The sequence below is a fragment of the Aspergillus oryzae genome, chromosome 4 (assembly GCF_000184455.2).
Source record: "Aspergillus oryzae RIB40 DNA, chromosome 4".
Taxonomy (NCBI): domain Eukaryota; kingdom Fungi; phylum Ascomycota; class Eurotiomycetes; order Eurotiales; family Aspergillaceae; genus Aspergillus; species Aspergillus oryzae.
In genome coordinates, this window is record NC_036438.1 from 4,380,289 (window position 1) to 4,393,686 (window position 13,398).

Genomic DNA, 13,398 nt, shown 5'->3' on the forward strand with positions numbered 1-13,398 from the left:
GGACTTGGATGAATTGACCACCGAAGTAGGAAAGCTATGTTTTGCGGTAGATGGCAAGATCCTGGTAAAGCTTTGTTATATGAAGAGCTCAGATGACTTCGTGAGCAATGAAGTCACGAAAAGCCTGGGCAATAAATAACTGCATAAGTGGTGACATAGAGGGTGGGAGGTCCCAAAAAAATGGTCAGGTGGACAAATGGAGCGCCTGGTATTTATACGCAATTCATGCAAATGTTACATGAGATCTACAGGGATCTCTGGGATACAGGTAGCTTTTCATATCGTGCAACTACAGTCCATAGTATGCGCTGTCCAAGCCAAAGTTGCATGGAATTCTAAAGAGAGAGACATCTGGCCACGTGGTACTTTGAAAGAGATATAAGCAACTTGGACCTCCTTGCTGAAAAAACCAAGGACTCTTGTAGCCTTTGAAGCAGGGTAGTCCAGGGATGGTGAAATCAAATTTCTCGGTTATTCAAATCTCCTTAGTAATACGAGCGAAACAGACATAACTCAACATCCCACGGGCACTGACGTTGAGACAAATGACCGCACGTTGTCCATGGCCACAGACCAATCTTGCGGGGACCCCAAATACCCCACACTGACCGAACTTGTTATACGATCAGCGACAGAACGCAAGGGCGTCAGTGTCGGTTAACGCGCACTTCGACGGCACGACCGAAGCGGCCCATGTCGCTTAAAATTATGACATATATGTCGCAGTATCCCCACCGACTTGCAAGGCAAACGTGTACCGTCCAACACTGAATAGCCCGGGTCTTTGGCAGGACAGTCAATCAGATCCCTCTCAAAAATGACGCATATCCACCGCGAAGCCTGTTACGCTTCGACCTGCATATTAAGTATTCCCTTCGCATAGACTCGGAGTGGGTTATACGGAGTAGTCTTCTGGTTGCTTCTCGGCCAGTTTCGTAGGTCTGTGTTGCGGATATCATGCAACATGTACACATACCACGATTTGGTGCAAAAGTTGCCAAGTCCGTATACGAAAAGAGCAGAAGATCACCCATAGCATAAACTGGCAAGTAGACACTTCCAGGCACCGCGGAAAACAGTTGGAGTAGTGCTACGGAATTGGGGTAGAGGAAGCCAGCCCGAGAAAATCGAGAAACTTGCCCGATCCGGCAGTCGCCTCACACGGTCTCGGCCTCGGAAGTACGCGAGTTTCGATTTCTACACCGAGTGGCAATTCTATTACTCTATCGCTTTCCTTCTCGCTCACTGTCGGTCTAATCCACATGGCCAATAAGGACTCTACTCAAGATGCGGGGTGATGTTGGTCTGGTCCAGCACATATTCATCCGAGAAATCTCTAAGACCTGAAGCCTAAAGCACACGAAAATTAGGGTTTTGACCAAGAAATAGATTTTTCTTGGGATCGACACTAAATTAAGCCTCTGACACGGTTGCATCCAGAAGGTAAAAAATTAGACAATCATAATCTTCCGCTCGGTGCCGGTCTGACTAATGCAGGCCAGCATAAAATCAGGCCATCAATAGGATTTTTTTTCTCTGCTTCAAGCGTCTTGGCATAGATAAGCGGGGAGGGAAATCGATTATAACATAGCAAATGGTAATTGCATTGCCACCTGGGGAGATATGGGGGGATTCTGGAGACAGGCAATAAGAGCAGTTCAATTATAGAAAGCAAGACAATACTTTATTCCTTGAAGAGCGAAGATCCTCAGGCAGGAACGGATGTCCACCGAATCCCTTGAGTAATGGAAAGGGTCCCGAACCAATCAGCAAACAAGAAAGGTGCAAAGCTTTTCCAAGTGGGTCCAAACTGTTACTTAATTTGTTTCGATAAGGATTCCCATTGGCTGAAGCGGGGCCTCCCGTCCACTGGCCGCATGCAAGAGGTGGGTCTGTCGAGCTTGAAATCTGCACCTATGAGATCCTCGCATTCGGGAAAGTTTCGGGAAACTGTATAAACCGTGACTAAATGCGTCGCCTGCTGCCCCCAAACGCGGTCGGGTTGGATGTCAGGAAACTTTGCTGCTGCGGGTATATCTCTGCTGATAGATCACTGCAGGAATGCATGCAGCAGGCCGTATCGTGTGATATCACTGTTCCCCAGATTCCTTGTTTGTTGGTCGAGAACTACTCCTCGGACATACCTTCACGGCATTGGCCACCGTTAACTCCAGACTGACTTTGGCTTCCAAGGGGATCGCGTGGAGAGAACGGAATCTCAACGCCGTGACCCACCAGGGCTTGTGAGAATTTTCTCCCACCGCGGACTTTCTCAACATCTTTTGCGCTTATCTCCCAGCCCCGGTGTTCGGCGGATGCGAGAATAGTCTTATACCGTCTGCCACGGCCTTTGAAATTCTTCTATCTCATCACTCTTGACCGTCTCTGCGTTCAACAGGAGAAGGTAACTTGGCTGTCAGTATACTTGACTGTCTTAATACTCTCCTACGCTCCTCGCCCCGCAATAGTCGCGTCAAGATGTTGATGGAAGGCGTCCCTCCACCGTCCGACCCAATCGAGGACAAGCATGGCCACCCCATGTATGCGGACGATGATTTGAAGGCGGAACTGGATAACACCCCTGTCGATGACCCATTTGGCAATGAGGCAACTGCGGAGGTCAAGTACAAGACGCTGAAGTGGTGGTAAGTTGCGGACCCCCTCGTATGCATTGGACAACGGTGACAGACTAACGTCTCAGGCAATGTGGAATGTGTATGTTTAGCCGTCGAACGAGACCCATCCCTTCGATCGCGTAGCTAACAATCCTAGTCATGATTGCCGAATCAGTCTCCCTTGGAGTCTTGTCCCTTCCTGCTACTCTTGACACGCTGGGCTTTGTTCCGTGAGTCCTCCCACAATATCGCGTCCACAACCTGGTTCTTACATTTCGTCGACAGAGCGCTCATCCTGATTGTCGGTCTTGGTATTCTCGCTCTTTACACTGGATATGTCATTGGCCAATTCCGCGAGCGGCATCCGCACATTCACAACCTGGCCGATGCCGGTGAAATCCTCATGGGCCGATTCGGCCGTGAACTGTTCGGTCTGGGCCAGATCCTGTTCTCTATCTTTATCATGGGCAGTCACATCGTCACCTTCACCGTCATGATGAACACGATCACCGACCATGGCACTTGCTCCATTGTCTTCAGTATTGTGGGCATGGTGATCTGTTTGGTCCTCTCTCTGCCCCGTACGATCAAGAACATGACCTACATTTCCATTGCCTGTATGTCTTCCTGTGAAACCCGACTAAATTATGAACGCAATAAACTGACCAACTCCTGTAGCCTTCATTAGCATCTTCTCCGCAGTCATGATCACCATGATCGGCGTCGGCGTCCAATACAAAGGCGGCACCAGCATCTACGCCACCCAGCATACAAACATCTACCACGGCTTCACCGCTGTGACCAACATTGTCTTCGCCTACTGTGCCCACGTCGCCTTCTTCGGTCTGATCGCCGAGATGGAGGAACCCAAGGACTTCACCAAGGCTCTCTGCCTGCTGCAAGGCTTCGAGATCGTCCTCTACGTCACTGCCGCCACCGTCATCTACTACTACGTCGGCACCGGCGTGGCCTCGCCCGCTCTTGGATCCGCCGGTCCCGTGCTCAAGAAGGTCGCCTACGGTGTGGCCATTCCCACCATCATCGGTGCCGGTGTCGTCAACGGCCACGTCGGTCTCAAGTACATCTACGTCCGCATCTTCCGGAAATCCGGCCGCATGGCGAAGCGCGACTTCGTCTCCGTTGGTTCCTGGGTTGCTATTGGTGTGACCTGCTGGATTATCGCTTGGATTATCGGCGAGGGTATTCCCAGCTTCACCAATATTGTCAGCTTGATTGTATGTGGTTTTCCCCCTCACTCTTGCATCGTCCTGCTTAGAGATCAGGAAAGAAAGGCTTTGCTAACAGATATCCAAAACAGAGTTCCTTGTTCGCCAGTTGGTTCACCTACGGTCTGAGTGGCGTGTACTGGCTGCACATGAACTGGGGTTACTGGTTCTCGTCTCCTCGCAAGATTGCCCTCACCATCCTCAATTTCCTCATTGTTGGTATTGGTGGTACTATTGTATGTGACCCTTTCTCTATCTCCCCTACCATTTATATAGTCTTCTAGTCACGGGTATACTAACTATTATCCCACAGTGCGGTCTAGGATTGTACGCCTCCGGCAAGGCGATCCACGACGACAGCTCCCGGGCCAGCTTCACCTGCGCCAACAACGCGGACTAAGCGTTGACTATTACTTACGGCATTAATTTTATATTATCTTATCTATCTGGTTTTTCGCTTAGGGTTGGGTTTCTGTTTCAGCGTCTGACGATTTGCGACATGTTGCATGGATGATCTACGATTGTGAACATGCTGATTCTGATGGTCATGTATATACTATAACTATAGACTTGCATTGAGCGTGTTCTAGATGTCTGTTAAATGCTTGTATCTTTTTTTGTATTTCTTGTATAGAGGTCTAGAGTCTGGAGATATAAATAAGTTGATCTTGTTGTTCGGGCTTCGGAGATTTCTGAACACGTATGGGGTATATTAGGCTGTGATATAGGTCGATAGCGCTGATCTGTTTCAAACTAGTGAATTTGTGCGTCGAATCCTTGCGTGAAGGAAGTGATTACTCATTCGCCAGTCATGGCAATGATCGACATATTATTTATTGCTCTGCATGTGAATCGGTGATAAGAGCGCGTCGAATCTGACGCTATATATATCACATCGCCGCTGCATAACAGGTCCTCGTTGTTTTTGCCAGACCGATAGAGTAGATTGAACCATTGTTAACGATGGATGTGGTATCCTCCCCATTTCCTTCGGTCGACATTCCGGATGTCGACCTTTGGTCTTTTCTCTTCGAACGACCTGATCGGCCATATCCGGCTGATAAAGGTACCTTCGGCCCTAGAGTAATCTGCGCAGTAGACTTTTTATTGACTCTCCAGTTCTGTTCACCGCCGCTGACACTGAGCGGTGTCTCACGTATACGCAAGTCCGCCAACGGGCGCTGACCTTCGGCCACTCCTTATGTCGAAAATGGGAATGGCAGAAAGGCGACGTCCTAGTCATCTTCACCGATAACTCTATTGATGTGCCACCGATTGTTTGGGGTACCCTTGCGATCGGTGGCGTGGTCTGTCCGGTGAACCCTAACTACCGCGCGGAGGAGCTGCTGCATCCCTTACAAGATACCAAAGCCAGGGCACTCGTAACACAGCGAGCTCGAGCTCCGGTGGCTTTTGAGGCCGCCAAACGTGCTAATATCCCCCGCGACCGCGTATTACTTCTGGATGAACTGACAGAAGATGACTTCCACGACGGGAGAATGAATGGGCCACATTCGGCCCCGATTGACCGTCCAGCGGAAGATTTGGCTTTCTTGGTCTACTCATCCGGCACGACCGGTCTCCCCAAGGCTGTGATGCTTTCACATCGCAACATGATCGCAAACTTGCTGCAGACCGCATCGGTCGATAACGGCGTGTTGGCATGGAATGGAGGCTTGCACGGCGAGGGCGATAGCACCCTGGCTCTGTTGCCTTTCTTTCATATATACGGTATTGATCATCCGATAATGTTGAAGCCAAACAGATCTGACACCCGTGAATAGGTATCACATACCTCCTGAATCATACCGTCTACCTCGGTCTGTCGACGTTCGTCATGCCCCGGTTTCAGTTCGATACATTCTGCGCCACCATCCAGAAACATCGAATCACCTACGCATATGTAGTTCCGCCGATTATCCTGGAACTGGTGTCCAATCCTCGTATCACTGAGTATGACCTCAGCTCGCTGCGAATGATGCTCTCCGCTGCTGCGCCGCTCGCGGTGGAGTTAATCCAAACTTTGCATCAGAAGCTCAAGCTTAGTGTGCGTCAGGCGTATGGGATGAGTGAATGTGCTCCGTGTACGCACATGCAGGTAGGTGTTGGGTTCTAGACAATCACTTGGAGGCGCGGCTTACGATTGACCTAGACCTGGAACGAGACGCACACCCATCTGGGCTCCGTTGGCCGTCTTCTCCCGAATATGACTGCAAAGTATGCCCTGGTTGAGGGGGAGACGGGACGATCTAAAGAGCTCTGGGTCAAAGGCCCGAATGTCTTTCTTGGATATCTGAATAACCCGAAGGCCAACAGTGAATCCTTTTCTGAGGATGGCTATTATAAGACTGGTGATGTGGGGCACAAGGATGAGAATGGCCACTTCTATATCACCGACCGAGTGAAAGAGTTGATCAAGTATAACGGATTTCAGGTGGCACCGGCTGAACTCGAGGCCATCGCTCTAGGGCATCCCGCCATCACGGATGTGGCTGTGACGGGTATCAAGGACGGCCAGTCAGGGACAGAACTGCCCCGAGCATATGTGGTTGTGGCGCCGGGATACGAGGGCAACCAGAGCACTGCTGATGCTATATCCCAGTATGTGAGTGATCAGGTGATTAACTACAAGCGTTTGCGTGGAGGAGTCCGATTTGTGCAGGCTATTCCACGAAACCCATCCGGGAAGATTTTGCGACGAGAACTGAAGAAGTTGGACCGAGTGGCCAAGCTGTAGCTCCCATACTCCATTGCCGACTTGTGGATTGTATAGCTGTAATGTGGAAAAAAGTATTGTGTCCGGAGAAATGATCCGTGAAGAATCATAATTCACAATCCATGTAGTTATGAATGAAGAATAAAAGGAGCAATAAAGAAGTGGGCGGTGATCATTGGACCAAACGCATGACCTCCGCACCCACGATATCCACGCTAAGCCTGATTCGGCAGGCTAAGGCTCCGATCCATAGAGATGGAGAACCTTAGGCCGACACTATTGGTCTTAAACCCTTCTTCAGTGCGTTCATCACTACTCCCATTCCCGATCCTTACCTCGGTACCCCGACCTTGCTGCATATTCCTGGCGTCGTAAAAAATGGGCCCCCTCAGCTTGTGCGAGACAAACATCCCCTGTACAACGTTTCACCAAAATTTGCCAAAATGGCCGGGTTTCAAGCAGGTCGTCCGGTCGGAAACCATGACTATACGTCCGCTACCGTAGTTATTATAGGGGCGGGCATATCTGGTAATACCTGACTACATTCTCGCGTGGTGGCTACAGGATAACTGGTTAACGGACTCATAGGCCTCTGTATGGCTATTGATGTCATCAAGCGAAGCCAATGTCGTAATATTGTCATTCTGGAGAAAGGCAACCAGGTCGGAGGTACCTGGACTGACAACAGATACCCGGGATGCGCCTGCGACAGTACGTGCTTCTAGGTCCCTGATTCATGTCATTAATTGGCTTGTATGTACTAAGCCATCACCAGTCTGGAGCACGTTGTACAGCTTCTCCTTTGAGCAAAAGACCGATTGGACAAGAGAGCATCCGGGTCAGGAGGAAATTCGGGTACGTTTATAAAGTATCGATGGTTTGCGGGTTTCATCTAACACGCCCAGGACTATCTCATCCACGTTGCAGAGAAACATGGTCTCTATAAATTCATCCGCTTCAATACGACCGTGCAAGAAGCTCGCTGGGACGACAAACAGCTCAAGTGGAAGGTCAGCGTGGCCACGTCAGGGGCCAAAGAGCCCCAGTTCCACGATTCATACGATATCACAACCGACTTTCTGGTTTCTGCGGTTGGTCAGCTCAATGTGCCTAGTTGGCCCTCTATCCCCGGTCTCGACGACTTCACCGGCAAATTGATGCATTCTGCCCGGTGGGACTGGACGTATGATTTCACCGGAAAACGTGTCGCCATCATCGGAAATGGTATATATTGTCCTTTTTCATTCTTAAATTGTCACTATCATGATCGTTGGACTGACTTATTTAGGCGCCACCTGCGCCCAAATCGTCCCCGAACTGGCCAAATCGGTGTCGCAAGTCACGGTGTACCAGCGGACCCCCAACTGGGTCATCCCTCGGTACGATACGAGTGTCTCGTCTCTTCAAAGATTCTTGCTCTCCTACGTGCCGCCTATCCGCTGGTGCAAACGCGCCCTCATGATGCAAGCTCGCGAATTCAGCCATGATGCTATCGCCAAGTCCAACTCGGCATTGGCAGGGTATATACGCAAAATATCCATCGCTACCATGAAAAGCCAGCTGTGTGATAAGCCAGAGCTATGGGATAAGCTGATCCCCGATTACTCGCCCGGCTGCAAGCGTCTCATACCATCGGATGACTACTTCCCCGCATTGAACAAGAAAAACGTGCATCTTGAGACGCGACCGATCCAGCGCGTTACCGAGTCGGGAATCGAAACGGTTGATGGCGCCCTTCAAGAGTATGATCTCATTGTTGCTGCGACGGGATTCCGTTCCGTCGAGTTTATGCATCCCATCCAGGTGTACGGGCGAAACGGACGTCCTGTGTCAGATGTGTGGAAGGATGGGGCCGCAGCCTACTACGGTGTCACGGTTGAGGACCTCCCCAATTTTGGTATGCTGTACGGACCGAACACGAATCTAGGTGGGTGGAACATGACCCTTCTCTTGTGGGAATTTTAGGCTCATTGTGTACAGGACATAACTCTATCATCCTAATGGCTGAGGCACAGTCGCGTTACCTGAGCACGCTGATCGGTGAGGTCGTGCGTGCCAAAGCTCGCAGCGACTCGTTGGTGTTCCAGCCTCGGTCGGATGTAGTAGCTGCGTTCAATGAACGCCTCCAGGAGGAGTTAGAGAGAAGTACCTTCGCCGATCCGCAGTGCCATAGCTGGTATAAGCTGGAGAATGGTCGGATCACCAACAACTGGCCAGGCCGGGTGGTCCAGTATCAGAAGGAGCTGTCACGGGTGCAATGGGAGGATTATACTATTGAGGGGACGGGCAAGTCCATGATGGAGCGCAAGAAAACAACCAATATCGGTCGTGTTCAGGAAGAATTGCCCGTGCGTTCCTCGACTTTAGTGCTGGGCGCTCTGGGAGTGGCCCTGGCGGTGGGTGGGTACTATATGAATGGACCAAAAGCTTTACAGCGGCGCCGTTGACCTTGTCTTCTTTCTGTCTATGATCCATGGCACTCAGACTGCTCAGTACATATTAGCGAGTGGCCCGTCGTTCTCTGTTTCGGCTATCGGAAGTAGATAGGGCGTTAATTTCATGTAATTTCTTTACCGATTTCACATTGTATCACTTGTCTTACTTGATCAATCCATATCCACGGACTCCTGCAGGGGTTTTGGCATGAGATGTTGGTATGCAACATGGTGAATTGAGTTTGCAAGGGATTATTCGGAGCTCTTCAGGCAGAAACGAAACTCGTGTAACTTTTCCACGGCATGGGGCTTGCGTAAGGGAAAACGCATCAGATCTCAACCATCGGGATGTTCCTGCGGTATCCCGGTCAAGATGTTGATCTGATAACTTTGACTTGATGCTGTGCAGTTATCTGGATATGTTTAAGTTATTTATGTACTGCGATGTTGCCGTGTTGACTCCGGATGAGTTAACCTACACAGCACTGGTGATGATCAGTATATATATATATTTGCGGAGATACGGCTATGCTCGCTTATCTCCGCCGTAGGTTCATCCCAGATAAACTGGAGTCTGGAGATTAAACTTGCATCTCACCTGTGAGATTCGTACATGCAATGCACATTCATTCGAACAGAAATAATGTATCTCGAATCGTATCATGATACTACGTACTTCCACTGATAGCATGATTTCCTACGTTGATTACCTAATCCAGCCTTCGACCAAATCAGGCTAGACTACTCGATCGAGGATACTAACTGTAGGAGGCAAAGGACAACGTGTCCGACCCGAGGGCGGGACAAGACAGACCATTCCAAATATAACTCGATCAAAGCCACATTTTCATTCATATATATGCTTGCCGGCATTGGGATAATTCCTACGAGTAGTCTGGGTAACTCCATAGGAACCTGATACAAGCTGAACAAAGAAGATGAGAGATAGATGTCCTCAATCAACTCAAAAGAAGCAAACTCAAGAAAGAACGAAAACCGAAAAAAGAAAGAAGGCCGACCGACCCTGTCGCCATCACCCGGCAGAAAGGGTTGATCTGATACCAATGAGAGTGGCTGGTTTTCTCCGTCCGTTTGCCCCTTTTGTCGGATGGTCGCCGAAGACAGAAGGTTTGGGGGGAATTGAGGTGGAGAAGGTGGTTTGAAGTCTTGTTTTTTTTTTTTTTTTTTTTTTTTCCAATATTGTGTGTTTGATTATAGTTTACTTTAGGTATGGACTGTGTCTTTACGGTCGGAGAAAATGTTGGAGGGTTTACTTGCTTATTGTTGCATTGCATTGCATATCGGGTAGGGTTGGATTGAATTTTTATTCATTGTGATTGAATCTCTTGAATTAGTCTGTGCATCTTTGTCGTTGAGAAAGAGTATTGCTTTATCAGGGTAGGAAAGTAAACCTTGATATACGAGCTCATGAAGCAGGTGGTCTCGTGATGCCATGTGGCGCCCAATGGCACGAGGTACCCACGGAGCTTAGCTTCGAGGATGTAAATTGAAGCTGTGTTGTTCTCATGGATAAGACTCTTATGTAACGTTGCGGTGGGGGTGGCTGCTGTCAGACTTGTTTCAATGACATTATCTCTTGATGCCAGCACTGCCTCCCTGACGCCTCTAACAGAGGATCGCATCAGCTCCTTTTTATACTGTACTTCGTATCAGAGACGAGGATTCCTCCGGATGTCACCAACTGCCAACCGTTCCATGCCAAGACGGGGGCCAAAAGAGAGAGCTTTGAGCGCCAGGATGGAGACGAGCGACGAACGCAAATGGCCCATTCGCTTCCTCTTCCGTCTGAGACAAGTCCGACGACTTGGCACTTGGCAGTGGCTGTTGGGAGGTGGTATTCTTTCCGTACGTGTCATTTACATACGGTACATACATCCATGTTGATACTGACAATACCGTAGTAGATAGCACTATTAGGACTAATTTAGTCATGGGATCCATTTTACCCCCTTTTCGATATCAGTGAATCACCTATCTCTGTGTTAAAGGCTGCTTGAGATATCATAGAGAGTGAGCACATTCACATATATTTGACGGCTACCGTCCATCATAAAGAGACCAAGGAAGACAAAGAAAGGGAGAAGGGTTGAGGAGGGATGGATTTGTACCCGCCACCCAACCGGATCGACGGTTAGATCCCAGGGCTGCCCGACTGGGCTGAATCCCACCATTGATTCTGCCGAGGAACTGTTGCCTGTTCTCTGGGCGCTGCAGGGTGTCCTCATGAACCAACCAGGATGTCCCTCCATATCCTGTTCCCCAGATCTTATAAGGCCATCAAAGGCTCACAGGATTTCCTCCAACATGGAGAAGTCAGACGCTAACGCACGGTCAGGCCGTCCGGTTCTGCTGTCAAACCAGTCAGAGTTCTGTGTATCATGACGGTGCTGTTAGTCTGGACCCTGGTCAAGATGATGTATGTCCAACCGTGTACTCCGTACAGTGTACTCAGACCCTGAGCGGAACCGACGGAACAGAGCGCTCGTGATGTCACTGGATTGACATGGTGGAGAGAGGTGGTCTGAGACCCTGCCTGAATGAGTATCGCTATCACCATGGAGTCGATCCGAGAAAACTTAAAAAATAGACAAGAATATGTATGAACTATGGATTTATGAACCAAGTCTGGCTATACTCTAGCGAGGCAGACTAGCAATATTACCGACATACGAAATATCTGGTCGAGTCGATAAATATAGCATCTTCTTCGGAAGGGTAACGGTTCACCATCCTCCCCGCAGGCTGGACGTGAGACATCCTTTCTGTGCTGTGAAGTGGATCGTTAAGTACAGTACATATATTACTACTCCAGAGTACATACTGTACATGAAAGAAAAAGGAAACCCAATGGAAGACAAAATGGAAGCCCTGCAGGTGGCACTATGTCCCAAACAGTCAACTCCGGGGAACGCCGCCTGCAGGTGGGCGCGGATGGCGGATCCAATGATTGGTGACGGTGGGTACTTGAGTCCGACCCCAAAGGGAAACTGATCACTTGCTCAAGGGTAAGTTGACCGTGTGTCACATTGCCTCTTTCATTTTAGCGGCATACCCGAAATAAATTACACCCCATTCCTTGGGGCTGCCATGTAACCTCGACATTTTTTCTGACCAAATTTCACCTGGTGAGACACCAATCAGTCACGTTTGCAGACTGATTACTACTAGCATCATAGTCAACTAAGCTATTGTTCCATCCCCCATGGAGGAACGCTTTCTGTCAAACGTTGGACTGATGAATTCCAAACCTGTACACTGGATTCCTTCTCCTGTTTCACAACAGACGGCAAGAAAATGCACCGCCAGGGTCTTTAGCCTTGGCGCCACGGTTGATTGGTCGCCATTCCCCAGCCCTGTAGGTCGGGGGCTAAAACCAGCAGTATCCGCCAATGACATGACTGAGGGAGAGTGGGCCCAGGGGATCAAAAAGGGTCTAGTTAGGAAAGGGGTCTGGTGGGCCAGTGAGAAGAGACAGTTTCATGAAACACAAGAGGACAATTCGGTACGGCAAACGGTGAAAAATATGAAAAAATCGAAAAAAAAGGAAATTTCAATGCAAACTCATCTTAGTTCATTGTTAAAAAGTAAAAAAGAAGTAAAAGAATAAAATTAAAAAAGAGTCAAGGCAGACAGGGCTGTGCGGCTCTATTGTTAGTGAAGGAGCCCGTAAGAAATCTCGGTGTATTTTTGGAAAATTCCATTCTGGTACGGGTCAAAACGATGCAGTGGTGATGATGTTTCTTGTCTCCTCATTACTGCACATTACATATGCTGACTTTCTCTCCTTCTCTCTCTGTCTCTCGACGATCCATTACTTTCTCTCTTTTCTTTCCCTTCCATTCTCCTCGTTGCTGACTACCAACTGATCGACTGATTTACTTCTTTCTTTCGGATTCCCTTCTTTGTATCTTTCTAGCCGTCGACTTTCGGTTTATTCTTATTTCATTTAGTCGTTTTTTTCTCATTCCCTTTCCATTTTCCTTCCACCCCCTCCGGAAATTACAACCAGGCCAGCGATTCCGATGGGCATCTCTTCATAGCTCCTTTTTCTGGTGGTCGAAGACTGGATCACGCTTCCATATTCAACGAAACCTTTTCCCTTGCCATGTGGTGATCGCTTGGACTGCTAGATTAACGTCATGAAGCTCGCCAACACCCTGCACGCCCTCCGCCAGCGGTGGGTTCCCGTCTTTCACAAATTGCGCTCCTCGCCCGGGGAGGCATTCGATCTCTTCTGGGAGTTTGCTCGCCGATATTTCTTCTCCCTCGCGTTCATCTCGCTCTTTGGCGCCAAATTCCTCCATCTCTTCGCTCACCTACACTCCCTCCCCGTGAGCAAATTCCTCCTCTGGGGCGTTACATTTTTCTTTCAAGATGTCATGATC

At 49.1% G+C, this 13,398-nt stretch overlaps 4 protein-coding genes across 4 annotated transcripts; all 4 read left to right on the top strand.

The window, feature by feature from the left end:
• Positions 1–3,319: 3,319 nt before the first annotated feature.
• Positions 3,320–4,241, top strand: AO090102000063 (uncharacterized protein; the record flags this gene model as incomplete). The annotated part of the gene is made up of 3 exons (XM_001822255.3): positions 3,320–3,850; positions 3,934–4,077; positions 4,155–4,241. The coding sequence occupies 3 exons, from the start codon at positions 3,320–3,322 to the stop codon at positions 4,239–4,241; spliced, it is 762 nt and encodes a 253-aa protein (XP_001822307.3).
• A 1,437-nt stretch (positions 4,242–5,678) lies between these two features.
• AO090102000062 (uncharacterized protein) lies at positions 5,679–6,578 on the top strand (the record flags this gene model as incomplete). The annotated part of the gene is made up of 2 exons (XM_001822254.3): positions 5,679–5,939; positions 5,994–6,578. 2 exons carry the CDS (start codon positions 5,679–5,681, stop codon positions 6,576–6,578), a joined length of 846 nt encoding a protein of 281 aa, XP_001822306.3.
• Positions 6,579–7,000: 422 nt separating this feature from the next.
• Positions 7,001–10,394, top strand: AO090102000061 (flavin-containing monooxygenase; the record flags this gene model as incomplete). Its single annotated transcript, XM_023236996.1, has 7 exons — positions 7,001–7,085; positions 7,146–7,268; positions 7,333–7,412; positions 7,463–7,781; positions 7,846–8,484; positions 8,538–8,750; positions 10,348–10,394. 7 exons carry the CDS (start codon positions 7,001–7,003, stop codon positions 10,392–10,394), a joined length of 1,506 nt encoding a protein of 501 aa, XP_023091661.1.
• Positions 10,395–12,215: 1,821 nt separating this feature from the next.
• AO090102000060 (uncharacterized protein) lies at positions 12,216–13,396 on the top strand (the record flags this gene model as incomplete). The annotated part of the gene is made up of 4 exons (XM_023236997.1): positions 12,216–12,515; positions 12,632–12,679; positions 13,159–13,344; positions 13,388–13,396. The coding sequence occupies 4 exons, from the start codon at positions 12,216–12,218 to the stop codon at positions 13,394–13,396; spliced, it is 543 nt and encodes a 180-aa protein (XP_023091660.1).
• Positions 13,397–13,398: the final 2 nt, after the last annotated feature.